General features: G+C 34.8%; 1 protein-coding gene across 1 annotated transcript; it reads right to left on the bottom strand.

Moving 5' to 3' along the window:
• Positions 1–16,364: 16,364 nt before the first annotated feature.
• LOC149226750 (uncharacterized) lies at positions 16,365–16,886 on the bottom strand. Its single transcript, XM_089380286.1, has one exon. The coding sequence runs from the start codon at positions 16,884–16,886 to the stop codon at positions 16,365–16,367; it is 522 nt and encodes a 173-aa protein (XP_089236412.1).
• Between the last annotated feature and the right edge of the window lie 3,096 nt (positions 16,887–19,982).

Raw genomic sequence — 19,982 nt, 5'->3', positions numbered from 1 at the left:
ACTTGCAAATCTACTTCCCTTGACACAATTTGACAAGCTTATTGCAGCCATTACTAGAATTCAGAAAACACATGGCAACCCTAAATGCTACAACCATTAAGCTAACAAAACTATACCAAAACCCGAATCACAAACACATCGAATTATTAAGAAAACATATTCTATGAAATGACTAAAAATTACCTCAACTTACCTCAAGCCTTTGATCTTCCAAACCACATTTTGGCTGTCATTATTTTTGCATTTTCTTTTAAGGGTTGATCATGTAATTCCTCCAAGTATATTATGATCACATGTCCATTTTATTACTTCTCTTGTAGGTTGAAATTTAGCACTTATATATATATATAGTAATACTCATTCAGGGATTTTGTCAAACACTATCAAAACATACCCTGAAACCCTTTCTAAAATGCATCTAATTACATATTTCAATTAAAACAACACAAAACCATAAGTCATGAAACTCTTACCCAACCTCTTTCGTAATTCTTCATTGTAATTACTTTTAACAATATTTGGCTTTTCTTCCTCAGTTCGCTACAATACCAAGGTTAGTACAATAAACTACACTAGTAATATTTACAACTTAGCCTACATATAGACTACTCCTAGTCTTCATTCTCAACTTAGCCATGATAAGCTTCCAAATAACATAAGCTTAAACCAAAGTTACATGCTTACAATAATTAAAAATTTTACAATTCTTTCTGCTAATATTATACTAAAATTTCAAGGAAATTAAATTTATACCTAATGTGATCTTGAATTCCAATAGTTGAAATCATGCTCCATCTCTGATTCCTTGACCAACTTATTTGAACCATCTGATTTTCCACCCAACCATATCCAAGGAGAACTCACCCCATGGAACCCCCAAGCTATATAAACTCACAAACAATACCAAAATATAGTAGTAGAGAGATACAAGGTAAGCTAACGAAGATTAGTTTCACTTCTTCTCAATACCACTCATGTTCAACTCCACAAGGTAGAGCTACTTAAGAAATATCGAGAACATTCGATTACTCTCCAGGTCTCATTCTCTCACAAGTTTCTTCAAATCTCCCAAAATATTGGTATCACAATGCACCTGTCCTCCCCCCAAGTGAGAAGACATGAGACACATATATATGAGGAGCAAAAAATTCTTGTCATAAAGGAGGAGTAATTTGCATGCCTTGAGAAAAAGTAACATATTCCATTTAGAGGATTGTAACTCATGCCATTAAGGAGAGGTATGCACGCTTTAGTTAAGGAGAGTGTAACATATGCATTAAAGAGAGGGTAAGAGGAATCTTTTATGACATACTTTTAATAGGTGTAACAGGGATATGCCATGTATTTGATGAGTGCGTAAGAGAGAGTGTAATGTATCATTAAGAGAGAGAGTTATGTAGAGCCATGAGAGGTGATCGGTGTGAAGTGATTGAGGTGATGAAGGTGATTTAATTCCTTTTAATAATAATATAACAATCTCATAAAAGATAATGATAATATTTATGATTAGTCAAGATTAAACTATTAGGATTGATTAGTGATAAGTTAAGTGATTTTCCTTCGATTATACTTTATTACTAATTGATGCAAGGTGATTTACTATTTTGGAAATTCATACTTGAGATGCTAGACATGACTTTCTATTTTTAGAAAGTCATTCCAAAATTTTCAAAAATGATATTTTAATAAGGAAATTCATCCCTGAGTTGGCCATGAGTGGTAATTTTTTTTCCAGAGAATAGGGATTCCACATCCCTATCTTATGCATCTCCATGCCTTAGTAGATCGAGGACTCCGTTGAACCTGAGTTTTGGCTCTTTTTCCACATGCATTTCCATTTATCCACCATCCCTTTCTATCATATCATGGTCATTTTCCCATATTATTGCCTCTTATTCACTTAAAGGTAAAATATTATGTCTCCTAAATTTTAGAATTTTTAGAAAACAATTGGTATTAAAAATTATTTTGACTAGAACATAATTTCCCGTAATAGCTCCATGAAAGTCATGTGTGCAGGACACCCAGGTGGAAACGAAAGACATATTCGGAAAGTATGAGAACCAAGCATGGACAGACTCCTATTGGCATAGTCCAAAGGAGTCAGAATAGGCCTGGTCAACGCTAGTCAAACTTGACCAGTTGCCTAGAAATCCCTAACTAAAAGGGGCAATTTTGTGATTTAGTGGGATTCCACCATATTTTGTGCAACAAAAGGGACGAGTTCGACCTGATTAGATAGATTAAGACTCTATTAGGCTGTTACAACTATTTTAGCTAAGTTTGTTATATTTTTGGCTTATTTAAGTTCAACTATTCAACAATTATGAATACGTATTATGACTATTGAGACTTCTTTACTTCTGAATACAATTTGAGGAACTTGTCTTCCATTTTCTTGTTGTTCTTCCTATGGGATGTGATTTCTGATCTACTGTAGCTGATAGTTTCAAGTGTACCAAGCAAGGACGGAGGGCCTCCATTCTGAGCTAAGTACAATGAAGTGTAATTTTGTGCATAATTGTGATTATTTTAGATTGTTGTTTCCTTTATAATTTCTTGTGAATATTTTTTGAATAGATTCCTTATATGCCATGTTCATGATTTCCTTTCAGTTATTGGTCAACCAAGGCATCTAAGTTATATCCTCTTCCTTCTAGATTAAGAACTGAACTAGAAATTGTGTCTTTACTGCTTTCTTGATTTGGTTATTATCTCCTTTCAATGAATAGTTTGAATAAGGTCTCCAAGTTGGAGCCTCTTCCTTGTGATCTAGGAATTGAATTGGAAATTGTGTTTATGCATTTGATCTTTATTGCTTTGGTTATATTATGCTTTATGGTGGAACTGATCTTGTTGGAATAAGGATAATGAGGAAGGACAACTAGGACCTCTAAGTTAGAGCCTCTTCCTCGTTGGCTATGCTCCACAAAGACTCATTACACTTTTGTTCTAGATTAAAATTCCAATGCTTTCTTTTCAGTAATTCTATATTTGTAATATGCATTTCCATTATTTTCATTTAAATAACTACTTCCTACACTACTTTAATCTAAGATTCCATATACTTTGGTTTGCTTCTAAGTTTACCAACCTAGATTGATAAGTAAAATTGATGCTCTAATTCAACTCCATAAATTAGACTGACATTTTTGGCGTCATTGCTGGGGAAGCACACTTAGATAGAGCTGGTTAGGAAGATTGTTCAGAAAACATATAAAAAAACAACAAAACATAAAAATAAAAACACTTTTCATTATGGTTATTCATGCTTAGATATAGAAATTATAAAGGTAGATCCCCAAAACAAAACCCGCAACCAACAAAAAAAACTCATTAATTACAAAATCCATTTGCAAAACAAAGATCTACAAAACATGATGTTAAAGAAGTCATTTAGAGAATGAGGGTATGCCACCACAAGGATTTTTTCAAACCCTTGTCCACAATTTAGAATGGTCACTAGGGATGAATCTTCATTTCAAAAGATAGAATATGAACAAACCATCCATGAAGAGGATCCACAAGAATATAACCTAGAAGCTTCTTCTAGTTATCTTTGTAAGGAGATCAATGAGTTATGGATCACATGCGATGAAGTTCAGATAATAGAGCTAGAAATTCAAGAATATCTAGCATATGATCCCTTGTGCATTCATGATTTTGAACACATCTCACAAGAAGAAATTTGTTATATGAAAATTAAGGAGAAATAAACAAACAAAGATCATTTCAAAACTTAGTTTCAACTAGTCATTAGGCCACAACATCACTCCATTTTTCAACATTTCTTAGCATCAAATCTTTATGATCAATTAATTTTTCAAGTCCAAGTATTCATTAAGGTATATTTTTCAAACTTGGATGTGAATCTACTTATGATCTTGTTACACAAATGGATGCAATGGAAATTCTCTTATACTTGAGAGAATGACTTATTTGTATACAATAGAATATGATAGAATATAATAAATAAATAAATAGGTAGAACAAGTTCCAAATAAGACTTTTGGTTCAAACTCTCATGAATAAGTTCTTCAAATCATTGTTCAATATTCATTTGGAAGGATTTCATGGCAACATGCAAGATCATTTTCAAAGCATGTTTTTAAACAAGGTATCTCTTGAAATATAGTTTTTAAATCCATTTTGAAAATTTCAATTTGGATCACAAATAAAAAAGATATGATCAAAATAAATACTAGAGAAATTTTAAGGACAAAGTTAGTACAACATTGGTTCGAGAGCTCTAATGGAATTTTTTTTACATGATATGTACAGGGAAGATATCCCTTGGAATCTAGTTTCCAAATCAATTTGAATCACCTAATCTGACATCATATGAAAAAGTTGTCCTCAAGAGATTAACTGCTTATCGAAAAATATGCATTGTGACAATTTTAGGTCTTATTGTTCATTGTCATATTTCACATATAAAATCATTTTATTTTAAAAACATGTTTCTAATTGAGATAGATATGAAATTCTAGTTTATGACACAATTTTAATCATCCCATTTAGAGGTAAAATGAAAAAGTTATGCCACATTTAGTGACTGTATGCCTTAAACTCAACATAGTGAAACTTTGCCTCCTAGGTCTGTTCATCAGCAATTTTGGGATATCAAACCTAAGAATTTTAAAAACATGTTTCTACTGGATAGAAAAAAATGAATCTATTTTAATCTCCAAGTGGAATTACATTGATCTGATCTTTAATGAAAAAGTTACACTCCAAATAGTGACTGTTGGTCTAGTAAAAAATTTACAAGAAACTCTATCAAACATGGTACTCCTCATCATTTTAAATCATTTTTAAAACCTGTTTACACTGGAAGTATCCATATGAATTCACTTCAACTTTGATTTGGAATCACTCTAATTGGAAATAAAACAAAGATTTTGTGAACAAAATACCGCTAGGAGGTCTAGGTTGGCCACCATTCCTCAAGGGGTAAACAAATGCATTTTCTTTGTATATCATCTTTGGACTTGTTTTTTAAGAAATGCTTGTAATTATTTTACATATTTATTGGAAGAAGAGAGACTGTACACCTCTCTTCCTCCATCATCTAATATTGTATTGCAGGCAAATGCTATGTTTTTGCAGGTTATAGGAAGATTTGAGGGGTCAACTCCATGGATGAAGGATTTTCAAAGTCAATCTTCAAAAATTCATATATGAAAATATGCAATGCAAGTATCTAAGTCAAAGTAAAGTGGAATTCACCTAATGTTGAGTTCATTCAAAGAAACTCAAAACTCTTGAAGCTTGTTTTCAGAAGTTAATCAACAACACCAACAACCCTACAACATGAATCGAGATCGAGGTAAAAGGCATGAAGCTAATCATCATAAGAAGAAGTCAAGTGGTGTACCATGACAAGTCACGTGCATTGCCTAAGAAGCATTTCATAAGCCATATTGTTCATGATTTCATTCATCTACCATATTGTATGTTAAGCTTCACAATCATTTAGATCTACCATATTGAAGTCCAAATCTATTATCTATCTATCCGTCTACTCCAATATCATGATTTCAACCTATATTACTTTCATAAGTTTTCCATACTTCCCTACACCATTATACCCCGCCTTTATCTAGAAAAGAAAATAATAAAAAAATACCAAAAGATCAAAAATAATAAAGAGGTTTGGCTGTGAAAATCTAGATTCCCGACATAGTACAAACCTGAATTCATAATAGAAAACCAATTTATTTGGCTAATATGAATTCTATAAAAAATGTGTGTTTTTCAAGTCATTATTTCAAATTTTCTTCACTAATTTTTTGCTAAATAACTACTCCAGTTAAAAGACTTGAGGACAAGTCTTAGAATAAGAAAGGGAGAAACAAATGCATTAGTTTCATTTGCCTTGCTATCCTTTTGTTATCCTTCTTATCTCAACATGAAGACATTCAACAAGAAGGCACTCCATATGGAAGATATTTCTACTTCAACATCAACTTCAAATTCAAAGCTATATGAGGAGACTTCATGAAGCAACTTAGAGTGTAAAGGGACCTACGAAAATTACAAATTATGCTTCAGAAGGGACCTGAAAATTCAACATAAAAAAGGGACCTGAACATAAGCAGCATCACAAAGGGACCTGAACATATATGAGTCAAACATTATTGCTTATCAAATTTCATCATGAGAAGGGACATGTACTCATTCAAGACAAAGATCATCATCAATTGAAGGAGCTACTTATTTGAGGAAAGTACTGTAAGTTCTAATTTTTTAATACCATTTGATTTTGAAAAAAAAATTTAATTTAGGAGACTAAATAAAACTTTAAAGTATAAGAGTGCAAACTTCCCTTCATCCCATGAACCCCTTCATCTATCATAAAACCCTTCTCATAAACCCTGCATTATTATTTAAAAAAAGAACCCTCTTTCACAAAAACCCTACTACCTCTCAAATAGTATTTGATATCTTCTTTGCAAGACAAACAAGCATGGGTTAGTGAATGATGCAATAATATATTTGTTTGATCTACAATGATATGCTTTTTACTCTATTTTTGGATTTGAAATGACTTTAAATGGTCATTTCAAAAGAGTCACCTTGGAAGAGTAACAAATACATCATGCAAGGACAAAGAGTATGAACAAATTTATACCAAAGGAATTGGAAAATTATTAAATGGATATGCAATGCAAGAACATGATCAAAATTTAAAGAGCATTAAAAAAATGATGAAAAGGAAATATGCATCAAAGAGGAGGACATTACATTCATAGAAAAAAAAAGAGTTATATGCATAAAAAAAGGGCAAGTGAACTATATGGATGGCGCATATATGATGGAAAATGAAAAATATATGATGGCGCATATTAAAATCGATTTTCAAAATCGATTTGGGTTATATGCATTGAAATGTGTATATGAATCATTTGCCATGGGTGAAAAAAGAATACGCATTTGTCACGGGTGAAAAAGTTCAAACCCTGGTCAAACGTTCACAAATGCAGAGAGTGAGTTTCATAAACAACAAAACATTCACAACGCAGAGAATGAATCCATAACAGAGAAACTTCTAAGGATTGAACGCAACATTTCACGCTGGAGGGGAGAAATTCAATCTACACAGAGAGGCAACTGGTCAATGCCTTCATGCAGAGAATTTGACAGAGAAATCGCACCACAGTTCAGGTAGAGAATGCAACCCTCTAAAATGGAAAACAAAGGATAGAGAATGCATAGATTTTATGCTAAAAATCTTGACAAAGAGCAGAAAAAGTGTAGTGTTCTATTAATGATAACCCTGCCAAATTAAACATGGAAATCTCTGCTTAAAATCCTGAGAATTTCGCAATAGAGTTTGAATAGGAATGAGATCCAGATTAAAACGTTTTTAGTGATCCATAAATGACTGTCAATGTAGGTGACAAACTCCAGTTCACATTTACATTTGTATTTGACAAAATTCAGTTTACATTGACAAACGTGGTGGCAAGTCCGAGTTCTCAACTGTGCAGTGGCACTAGAAGACTATGTGGAAGCTACAGGTGTGTGAAATGCATGGTGACCGTTTTTGTATGATGGTTTTCCTTCCCAGAACCAATTTCTTTTAAATATGCAATGAGTGGTGGTGCTATTAAAAAGAAATGTTGAAATAACAGAGACCTGTAGAATGTTTTTTTTAGAAATCGATTTCCAAGCAAATAGATGCATGCAGTGGTTAATTTAATTTCTGAGATAATGAAATCTTGTTCATTCCCAAAATTCGATTTTCAAACAAACAGAGCATCCAGTGGTTAGTTTAGGCATTTCGATTCCCAATTCTTGAAAGACAAAGTTTTTCACAGTTTGAAGGAACAAAGGAATTCAGGGTTCGAAATCGATTTTGATTTCTGAGAAGACAGAGAATTTTTTTTCATTATCAGAATATCAATTTCAAGGCAAAGTGGAATAATCATTTCCAGAAAATCAATTTTCAAGAAGGCAAAGTGGGTAATTATTTTCAGAAAATCGATTTCAAGGTAGAGTGGAATAATCATTTCCAGAAAATCAATTTTCAAGAAGGCAGAGGGGGTAATTCATTCTTAGAAAATCGATTTCAAGGCAAAGTGGAGTAATCATTTCCACAAATCAATTTTCAAGAAGACAAAATAGGTTTCCAGAATTCAAGTTTTAAAGTTTTAAAGTATTCTCTCCACAAGTAGTTGAAACAGAGGTTCAATCTCAGAAATATTTCCCTTTTCTCTCATAACAGAAGTGTCTAAAGTTCAGATCTAGTCTTGAAACCAAAAGCAACAAAGACACCTAGATTTCAATATGGGGAATAGAAATGAACAAAATGGATTTCAGTTGGAAAGGTGACACAAAGAAACAATAGAAATTTTTTACCAAGAAGGGCTATTGGAATGGACACTGTCAAACCAGGAGGTAACTCCTCAAATGTGATTGATTTATTCATTCAGGTTGTTCATTATTATATACAAGAGGGAGTTATTGTTCAGTTCATCTCCCGATGACTCTCCATTTCCTCTATTATTTATTTACACTAATTATAGTTGTTCACCCAATCCCTATGATTAGGTCTCAACGTTCCCCCCCTTAATCTGAAGGGATGTTGGTGAGTCCAAGCATCGTTCTGAATCTTTCAAGCTTTTCTCTTCCAAGCGCTTTGGTGAAGATGTCTACGATTTGTGCATTAGTGGAACAATGGTGGAGATGGATTGTTTTGGCCTCAACATGATGTCGAATCAGATGATATTTTGTATTGATGTGCTTCGTTCGATCATGGAACTTTGGGTTATTGGCCAACTTTATTTTTGAGGTGTTGTCAATCATGAGTGGAGTTGATTGTACTTGTTTTACGTACAAATATTCAAGAATTTTCCTGAGCCACACAATTTCTTTTGTTGCCTCAGCTGCTGCCATATATTCTACCTCTGTTGTGGAATATGTTGGAACTGATTGTTTGCACGATCTCCAGGAGGCAGCTCCTGATCCAATACTCATAGCATAACCTGAAGTAGATACCCTAGTTTCTTTGTCTCCATAGAAATCTGAATCAGAGTATCCAATCAAGCTGAAATCTCCCACCTGTGTATACTTGATTCCAAAGTCTTGAGTTCCCTTCAAGTACTTTAGAACTCTTTTTGCATCAGACCAATGTCCCTCACAAGGCTTTTGCATAAACCTGGAGAGGATTCCAACAGCAAACGAAATGTCTGGTTTGGTAGTAGTTAGGTAATTGAGACTTCCTACAAGTTGTCTATACTTTGTTGCATCCTCAAATTCTTTTCTCTCAATGGATGTGAGCTTTAAGTTTTGTTCCATTGGAGTAGTCAAAGGATTGCATTCAATCATGCCAAATCTATTCAACAGATCTCCAATGTACTTCTTTTGAGAAAGGAATATGGACTTTGGATGTTGAGTTACTTCAATACCAAGATAGTAATGAACATAGCCCAAATCAATCATTTCAAAACCTTTCCTCAATTCCTTCTTTATGGATGCAATGTAGCTCTCATTGTTCCCTGTCATCAAAAGATCATCTACATATACCACAAGATATACCACTGTTTTTCCAACCTTCTTGACAAACAAAGTTGCATCATCAAGATCATAATGTTTGAAATTGAGTTTCAGAAGATGTTGAGTTAGTTTTTCATACCAGGCTCACGATGCTTGTTTGAGGCCATACAATTATTTCACAAGTTTGCATACTTTATGTTCATGTCCTTTCACAGCAAACCCTTCAGGCTGGGACAAAAACATTCTCTTTTAAATCTCCATTCAAAAAGCAGTTTTTACATCCATTTTATGGACTTTCCAACCGTTCTGAGCTGCTAGGGCAAAGAGTGTCCAGATGGTAGCCCATTTTGCTGTGGGGCCAAAAGTCTCCTCATAATTGACCCCTTCCTTTTGTGCAAAACCTTTTGCCACAATCCTGGCTTTGTGCTTGTCAAGTGAGCAATCAACTTTATACTTGTTCTTGTAGACCCACTTGCAGCCAATTGGTTTAGTTCCCAATGGAGGATCAACCAGCATCCAAGTGCCATTCTTTATCAAGGGATCATACTCTTTTTGCATCGTTTCTTTCCATTCATCATGAGAAGCAGCTTCTTTGAAGGAAGTTGGTTCAAAATCTGTAGACAAATTCAATTCACAATCATAAGAAACATCCATATCAACGGTGAATCGGAGTCATCTACATCACCTCCATTTTTCCGGGTTGAATTTCTAGTTCTTGTCTTTCCAACCTCATCAAGATGAACACTTTCAAGTGTCTTTGTATTATCTTGTTGTCAATATATAAAAATGCACTTATGGTGGTTAAAAATTGCACTCTGATATATTAAAAAATGGGAGACAACATTATTTATGAAAAAATGCTTATATATTACTGTCCATACAACACTGGACTCCCCACTATACAACGCTCTTACCATACTCCATTATCGCTGGTCCATGATAGCGTTAATACCACGCAGTTGACCACCATATACCACACTGTTCCGTATATATATACAACGCTGGAATATATAACATGCTTGGCAACGCTGGAATATAAAACTGTGATCCCAAACAGGGATCTTTGAGATTGTATCAGTTAAGTTCGATATGAATGAAAGTTGTGCGTTGGATGAGATTTCATATTAGCTGGGTGAATTTCACTGAATATATAAATTAGTGATTTTAAATGAACAAAACCAAAGAATTGCTGGAAAAGCCAGAAGATTTCACAATCAACGGATGATACACCAGTGGTCCAATAAATCTTCCAAAAGATTCAGGCACAGATTACAGTATCGAGTCCCTTTGATACAAAGCTTTCAATTCATTTATAGATGTATCCAGCTCTTCTCTTATACACAAGGGAATCATGAAAGATTAATCTCAATATTTGCAGATCAAATATGAGCAAAACTCATAGGATTCACAAGGTCTTTAATGGTGAAAATTGTAACAGATGATGACTATTGATCAGAGAGAGTTTGATAAGCGAGTGGGAAGTATTTAATATGAAAGTTGAGGTTGTTGCGTTGGGTGCTGTGTGAACAATCAACGCGGTATAGCAGGAAATCAGGCTAAGAATCACAAAGCCCTGGTAGGCTTGATGGTTGTGGAGGGCGTCAAGATAAAGTCGTAGGGTTTACTAGCACTCAACATATTCAACCTGAGAGATATGAAGGCCGGAGGCACAGTCAAGGTATGCTGGAAATACGAGAACAATTATGCACAGGTCAAAGAGCGCAGAGAATGATTAAAAAATATCATATGGTAGAGAGCCCAGAGGGCGCAGAGAATATGGGAGAGAGCGCAGAGAATAGAGGGACAAAATATGGCAGAAAACTGATACAAGGAGTTACAACACAAAAGCTAATTTTGGGAGTTGGCTCTGATACCATGTCAGACTATGAGGTAACTCCTCAAATGTGATTGATTTATTCATTCAGGTTGTTCATTATTATATACAAGAGAGAGTGATTGTTCAGTTCATCTCCCGATAAATCTCCATGTCCTCTATTATTTATTTACACTAATTACAGTTGTTCATCTGATCCCTATGATTAGGTGTCAACAGACACAATGAAAAAGTTACAAAGGAGTTTGTAACCAATTTTGACAATGAAAAAAATCCAGAGTTGGAGACATTTTTGTTCCCATCACTCCGGAATACATAGCCCAAGCCACAAGTTTGCCACTAATAGGTGAAGAATACTACAAAGGGCAACACTTTAAAGAGAAAGGATGGAATTTATTTTTAGAAAAACAGAGAAAAGGAAGGAGAAAAAGTAAAGAATGCCATCTACAAGGAAGGAGAAAAAGGACATGAAGGCATAGATATCCTTTTACAGGTAGCTCAACATGAAGCTTCATCTTCAGGGGTTAGAGCCATAGGTACATCAGTAGGTCAGTCAGCATACATGGACAGAAGATCAAAGAGACAGAGGCACACATGAGGACATGCTTGAGACTTAGCAAGGGGGAGATGTTGACCCTCAGTTTTGGCTCTTTTTCCACATGCATTTTCCATTTATCCATCATCCCTTTCTATCATATCATGGTCATTTTCCCATATTATTGCCTCTTATTTCACTTTAAGGTAAAATATTTATGTCTTTTAAATTTTAGATTTTTTAGTAAAAATTTGGTATTAAAAATTATTTTGACTATAACAAAATTTCTCATAATGGCTCCATGGAAGTCGTATGTGCAGGACACCCAGGTGGAAACTGAAGACATATTCGAAAAGTATGGGAACCAAGCATGGACAAACTCCTATTGGCACAGTCTAAAGGAGTCAGAATAGACTTGATCAACGCTGGTCAAACTTGACTAGTCACCCATAAATCCCTAACTAAAAGGGGCAGTTTTGTGATTTAGTGGGATTCCACCATATTTTGTGCAACAAAAGGGATGAGTTTGACCTGATTAGATAGATTAGGACTCTATTAGGACGTTACAACTATTTTAGCTAAGTTTGTTATATTTAAGCCCAACTATTCAACATTTATGAATATGTATTATGACTATTGAGACTTCTTTACTTCTGAATACAATTTGAGGAATTTGTCTTCCATTTTCTTATTGTTCTTGCTATGGGATGTGATTGTTGATCTACTGTAGCTGATAGTTTCAAGTGTACCAAGAAAGGGTGGAGGGCCCCTATTCTGAGTTAAGTACATTGCAGTGTAATTTTGTGCATAATTGTGAATATTTTAGATTGTTGTTTCCGTTATAATTTCTTGTGAATATTTTCTGAATAGATTCATTATATGCCATGTTCATGATTTCCTTTCAGTAATTGGTTTAAGTAGGGAAGGTCAACCAAGGAATCTAAGTTAGATCCTCTTCCTTCTAGATTAAGAACTAAACTGGAAATTGTGTCTTTACTGCTTTCTTGATTTGGTTATTATCTCCTTTCAGTGACTAGTTTGAATAAGGAAGGACAACCCAGGTCTCCAAGTTGGAGCCTCTTCCTTGTGAGCTAGGAATTGAATTGGAAATTGTGTTTATGCATTTGATCTTTACTGCTTTGGTTATGTTATGCTTTATGGTGGAACTGATCTTGTTGGAATAAGGATAATGAGGAAGGACAACCAAGACCTCTAAGTTAGAGCCTCTTCCTCGTTGGCTATGCTCCACAAAGACTCATTGCACTCTTGCTCTAGATTAAAATTTCAATGCTTTCTTTTCAGTGATTTTATATTTGTAATATGCATTTCCATTATTTTCATCTAAACAACTACTTCCTACACTAGTTTAATCTAAGATTCCATATACTTTGGTTTGCTTCTAAGTTTACCAACCTCGATTAATAAGTAAAATTGATGCTCTAATTCAACTCCATACATTAGACTGACAAACTCTGTGCCCTAATCTACTCCAAAGATCCAAGATTCCACACCTTGATCTTTTAAATATTTAGGATTCCGTGTTCTAATACTTTTATTATAGATCCAAACTCCACATTTTTATCTTTCATAGGTTTAGGACTCCACGCCCTAATCCTTTTATTATAGATCCGAGATTCCACGTCTTTATCTTTCATAACTTCCATGGCTTTTCATCTACTTGGCTTTGAAACTCTGTGCTTCACCTTAATGTACTGATTATGAACTCATACCCATTTGATGGTTCGTTGATAAGGTCTTGTTCCAAGACCAAGAATTGTGCATGACTTCTGCAGTCATTTATAATTTGAACATTTTTGTTTGCAAATAACCACGTCCCCTGCCACGTCCTGCTTAGTACAATATTAAGCATATATAATCATACAAATCATGTATCATGACTTCCACAGTCATTCATAATTTGAGCATCCTTATTTGCAAATAAACAGGTCCCTTGCCACATCATGTGCAATACAACATTAAGCATATGTAATCATATAAATCGTGTATCATCCATAAATCATAATTAATCATATGTTCCACCTAATCATGATCATCCACGGATCTATGTGTCTCAATCCTGGATCACCATCCATGTCATACACATATGTCCAAACTAGGATAGAGAAAGAGAAAACATCGATAATATGCACTTAACCAAAATCATTCTTACCAAAATCGGTCTTTATCATAAGCATGTAGCAACCTTGTGATCCAAAACTAGGTTTATAGCATACAAACATATACATAAGTTTGACATGCATAATCTGTATATCACTGCATCAAAATCACCCCTCTCTAAGTGTCATCAAAGCTATCTCACCAAGAAGGGACACTACAAAAGGTTTTTGTGTGTAGAATAATACTAGGAAATGTAACACTTAGACGATAAATATTTACCCCCCCAAAACACTATTTAATACCTCAAATTACTTTTGGAAAGTTTCATACCTCAATTTACCAAATTAGTACTTGCTAGTAAAAATGGCCCTGTGAGCCAATTCCTCCACTTTTTCCACTCTAAAAATATCAACATTAGTGACAAATAATATAATGATCCAATCTAGATCATAAGCCTTTTGAATTACCCTAAATCCTAATACATTCAAATCTAAAAATTGCATTGAATAGTCACTTATACATACCTTGATTATTATATTCCATTGGTGGTAGATTGAATAACTATATCGGTGTTCTTAGACTTGATTGTGTCTACTTTACGAACTTTAGAGGCTACTAGGAAATCCTCTTTTGTATTGAATTTTTCTATCACTAAAACGAGGGAAGTTGTTGCTTAGATAATAATGATAACACTTCCGACGTTTCACTAATCTTAATACCTTATGAAGACTTTACGCTAAGATGCTAGATTTTATGATAATAATTCTATTATATCTCAACCATTTTAGAGGTTTCTAATTCTTTTCATGCCTCTAAAAGGAAACCATTTATCAAAAGTAGAAAGATTTATTTGAGTAAAGACTAATTTTAAAAGTGTCTTGGAATATATTGTGCCATTACCCAAAGGAATCTTTAAACGATACAAAAGGAGTTAATTTATGGCTATGATTTCAACAATGCATCACAACCATATTTGAAAGGGTTTTGGAATTTCTAAATCAATTCATTGTAGAACAACATACAAAAGTGGCAATTTATGGCTATGGTTTTAGCAAGATTTTGGTTACAAATCATGGTTTTTTTTTTAATTATGATTTGTTCATGGTTTGGTGATTTTTTGTTCCTATGTAACATATCCTCAAAAGATTAAATCATGATTTTCTCATGGTTTCATCATTTTTCTCTAGATAATATCTCCAATGGAAAATAAATTTGGGTCTGTTTTTGAAATTATGATATGCTCAAAGTTTTGCCATTGTTTTCAAGCTCCTTTTTCAAATGATATGTTCCCTCATAGACATTTCCCTTTATTGTCACCAAGGTACCAAGGTAAATCCTACATTTTTCAAGATAGAAGGTCAAGTTTGTTGAAAATGGTTGCTATTGATGTCAAAGCCTATCCAAATTAAATAGAAAGTTAGAGAAAGTTACATAGTCAAATAGCGTATTTCAAGACATTTCCGACCATATATGACATGCTTTCTAAATCCTCACGATTGACGAGAAATTAATTTTTGAATGTATATATATATATATATATATATATATATATATTGGTGTCTAAGAAATTGCTAGGGGATTGGAGTCTCCTCTAGATTGGTGCCTATCAGGTTGTTGAATTGGTGCTTAGCTAGGGGACTAAAATTTCCTATAGGTTAGTGCTTACAAAAGTTGTAAGTTCACTAAATATTTCTAAAGAAAACTTTTATAAGTGTTTCTTATGAAGATGTGCGTTTCATGATTATGCGCATCAAATGTTTTAAAAACTAAAAATTGTTAAAATTAATGAAATATTGATTCAACCTCTCTCTTAATATTTCCAACAAAATAACATCATAGGAATAGATCACATATAACTCATCAACAATTGACTCAATAAAAATCAACAGATTGCAAAGTGACTTTGAATTTTTCCTCACAACCACTCAATTTACCACTCACAAGTTTCATAATTTCACCATTTTGAAATTTTATAATTTAAAAAAATAACTAAACCCACCACATTGATCATAATCGGGAAGATTTATGTTGCCAAATCCCAGAGAGAACTTATTTTTTAGCACGAAAAAAAAGCTATATATTTGTATTATATTCCTGATAGTGGATAATATAAGCATACATGACTCAGTTGATAATGCTGTTAGCAGAGGCAGATGTGTGGACCACGCCACATCTTGAGATTAAACAAAAACATTAGATAGATTTCTTGTTCAGCTACAAAATGATTGTGTGGAGATAGATACATATGATCAACAGATATAGAAAAAAAATGATTTCCATGACAACAAAATATATATGTGCAAACCTTCGCTGAGAAATATGCCAAAGTATGGGCAAGTATAAAAACATACCAGGTATTTTCCCATTGATAGAGAGTTATATACCCGGAAGACAAAAGTCCTGGATCTGGAAGCTGTTGCTGTCCGTTGTGATCTGCATCCTCCAAACACCTTGGGGAGAAGTTAGGCCCATTTTGGATAAAGCATCAGCTTTTTTGTTTTTGTTCCTGTCAATATGTGAAATAGTATAGTCCCTCTTGGAGTTCCATAAAGCTGCAATCCTGTCCAACCATCCAGCAAGATGAATGTTTTTAATGTTGTGTTTTGACAAGACATGATCAGTTATAACCTTCGAGTCTCCATAGATTTGCAATTTCGGAATGTCAAGAAAGATACAAAAAGAAAGAAGACCAGCTAATGCCACCGCCTCAGCTCTGTTGTTGGACCCTGGTCCAGCATTCCAATAAATTTCAAAAGCCTGACCATCTGCTGGATTGATGTATACACCACAAGCGCACATCCCATGTTGTGCAGCTCCGTCGAAATAAGCACATGGAGAAGCCGTGGTCACCGATGCCATTTGGCTTCTTCCATTCCTGTACCTGTTCACCGATGCCATTTGGCTTCTTCCATTCCTGTTCCTGTTCTGTCCTGACAAATCAAGGGCGCTGTATAAAGATAAGATAGATACAACTACAGAAGAGTTAGAAAACTATATTTTGTCTGCTGAATAGAGAGCACTATCAGCAAAAGAAATCTTTAAAATTCAGTGGCATTATTTTACATGTAAAAAACTGAGATCTAGCCATATTTCTGATATTTCGGAAACTTAATTGGATTTTAGAGAAATGCACCGTTTGAAATCCGATGACATTAAATGTAAAAAAAGAGATTTAGTGACATTTGTGAGGTTTCTGAAACTGACATAATTTTAAAAGCGAACACTTTCAACTGAGAGCTTTTCAAACAGCATTATTGTCAGCAAAAATTTAGCTGCGTTATGCAAATAGAGTATTCTCAATTTAATTTTCCGTTCTTAAAATATCACAACATGTTCAGAAGACTGGAACACTCCAACTAAATTCCTTAAATAAAAAAACAAAAATATTTCTATATGATCTTTTTATAATACATATAATACAATTTTTTTTTTTTGTTATATTCAATAATTACAATAAAACTTATTGCTAATTTTCTTGTTACGTGTCATACCATCATTTCCAACCTCTCAAAACTTTTATCACATAAATTTTAATAATTAATTTGATGTAAACTCATTTGTAAAGCAAAAAATTCAATTACTGTCCGTTTGTACTGCAAATTAACTGTGCTTATATTAATAAAGGTTAATTGAACAAATGTCACTGTTTTGCAAATTAATTGTATATTTAAGATAATTTTTTTGAATATTTGGGTTATAACAGTGAAGTTTAATAGTTGGAATATTTAAAAGTGGTTGATGATGTTGAATGCATTTTTATTATTAAAAATAAAAAACAAAATTTAAACATTTCTACAATCAATTTTGAATTTTTAAATTATAAAAAAATTATTATCTCCCTGAACAATAGCGCTCCTACAGATAGAAGTTTAAATAAGTTAGCTGTACTCATATCAATAAAAGCTAATAGAACGAATGCTCCTGAAAGTCAAAATTGCCATAGCCCTGCTGAAACATTACTTTTTTTAAATTAATAAAATAGGAAGCTGGAATGGCAAAGTATCAAGTTACTTGAATGAAGGGCATAAAAGTCAAAATGTACCACAGCACTTCTGTAACATGTGTACTTAATAAAATAGGAAGCTGGAATGGCAAACTCTCAAGTTAATTGAATGAAGGGCATAAATGTCAAAATTTACCACAGCACTTCTGTTTGTATATTCAATGATTTTTTTAGTAATTTATTACAATATTTTTGTTTAGTTAAAAATTAGTTTTTTTTTTTTTAGTGGCACTAGCAAAATTAGCAAACCACACGAAATCGCTTTGGAGCTGCCGCGCTGCCCTTGCTTCGAGCTGCCCCGCTGCCGCGCTGCCCTAGCCGCGCCTTCTGAGCGACCTGCAAGCGCCCTCCCTCATGGAGCCTGGAGGTGGCCCTGAGGCCCCTCCCCCCTTCCCTCCGGAGATCGAAGCCTTTAAGGCTCTGGTAACTGCAACAGGAAAACGCCAGGTCGTAGGCCCACAGCAAAAATTTGTCAAAAAATTGGACAGCATACCCAAGGTTGTCTTACCAGAGGAGGAAATCTGCAGATCTGCGCTGAACTTAGCAGAAAAAGGTCTGATCGGCCAATTCACCGGTTTGTGGCCATCCCCGAGAGCAGTCGAAGAATGGGTCAAAAGGAACTGGCTACCCTTGGTAAACGAAGGAATCAAGATCTATTTTGTAGGCAAAGGGTACTTCGTCTTCTTGTTCGATAGTACAGAGGATAGAGGTCTGATTTTCAGAAACGGGCCATACTTCATGGGGCCTCAAGGACTCTACTTGAACAAATGGTCTACCGATTTCGATCCAGCACAAGATGTGCCCAAGGCGGTCCCTGTTTGGGTACGTCTTCCGCATCTTCCCCTGCATTGCTGGAATCAAAGTTCGCTTCAATCCATAGGAAACGCACTTGGAAAATTCATAGACCAGGCCCCAAGGAAGGATCAATACTCTTGTGCCCGGATCTGCGTGGAGGTCGACCTGGAAACAGGACTACCTGAAGCGATTCAGCTATCGGTGGCAAATTGGACACATATTCAAGAGCTCGATTACGAACAGCTGCCTTTCAAGTGTCGATTCTGCCATGAGTACGGGCACTTTGCAAGATACTGCAAAAAAAGAACCGAGGAGGCAACAGAGAAGGACAAAGAAGATCAATGGAAACAAGCAAAGAAGACAACATTCAGCAGACAGAGTAACAAAAACAAGGCTAAAGGGGCAGAGAACAAAGTAGATAATGGAAGCACAAGTAACCAAAACGCTGGAAGCAGTGAAACAAAAGGCAACGAGGGGGATAAAAACCCCTTTGAAATCCTCACTCCTCCTTCAGATCCTCCGGAAGCAGGGGAAGAAGAACCACCACAGCAGGAGAATATTGAAACCATGGAACCAGGTAATAACCTAATCCACAATCCAAGCAATATTTCTTCCCCTTCATACGCAGAAATAATAAAAAAAAAGAAGAAAACCATAGAGAATATGGGATCATCAGACGATGAAACATTCGAAAGGACAACAAAAAGGGTTGGACGAAGATCAAACAAGGAAACCAGAGAAGAGGAGTCAGAAAGACAAAAAACCCTTGGCAGCCAAGCTACCATTGAAATGACACTAGGGAGGAATATCAGACCTAGGGCCTCCAAAGGAGGAGGGCCTACCCCTTCAAGTGGTAAATGATGCAGTTGATCTCTTGGAACTGTAGGGGTCTGGGTAATCCCAACAAGGCAGATGCTATCAAAGACTTATTGAAGATGGAGACCGCGGACATCCTTATGCTCCAAGAGACCAAAGTAGAAGGGGAAACCCTTCTAAACACCAGCATGCTGAAATGGAAATTCGATTCAGGAAAGGCTGTTAGCGCAAGGGGATCGGCCGGTGGAATAGGCACGTTTTGGTCAAAAAGCTCATTCACTTTGGAACGATCCACAGAAACCCAACATTGGATCCACACAGATCTGCGACACACGGTAAGCAATCTCTCCTTGGCTCTGTTTAATTTGTATGTCCCTGTC

The sequence above is a fragment of the Pinus tabuliformis genome, chromosome J (genome assembly GCF_031772625.1).
Source record: "Pinus tabuliformis cultivar Carrire ecotype Pingquan chromosome J, CPIR1, whole genome shotgun sequence".
Lineage (NCBI taxonomy): Eukaryota > Viridiplantae > Streptophyta > Pinopsida > Pinales > Pinaceae > Pinus > Pinus tabuliformis.
This window is presented reverse-complemented; position numbering and strand designations above follow the sequence as displayed.

Excerpts from the sequence above, each read along its gene's own strand:
- LOC149226750 (XM_089380286.1), bottom strand. The coding sequence starts at position 16,886 with ATGGCATCGGTGAACAGGTACAGGAATGGAAGAAGCCAAATGGCATCG.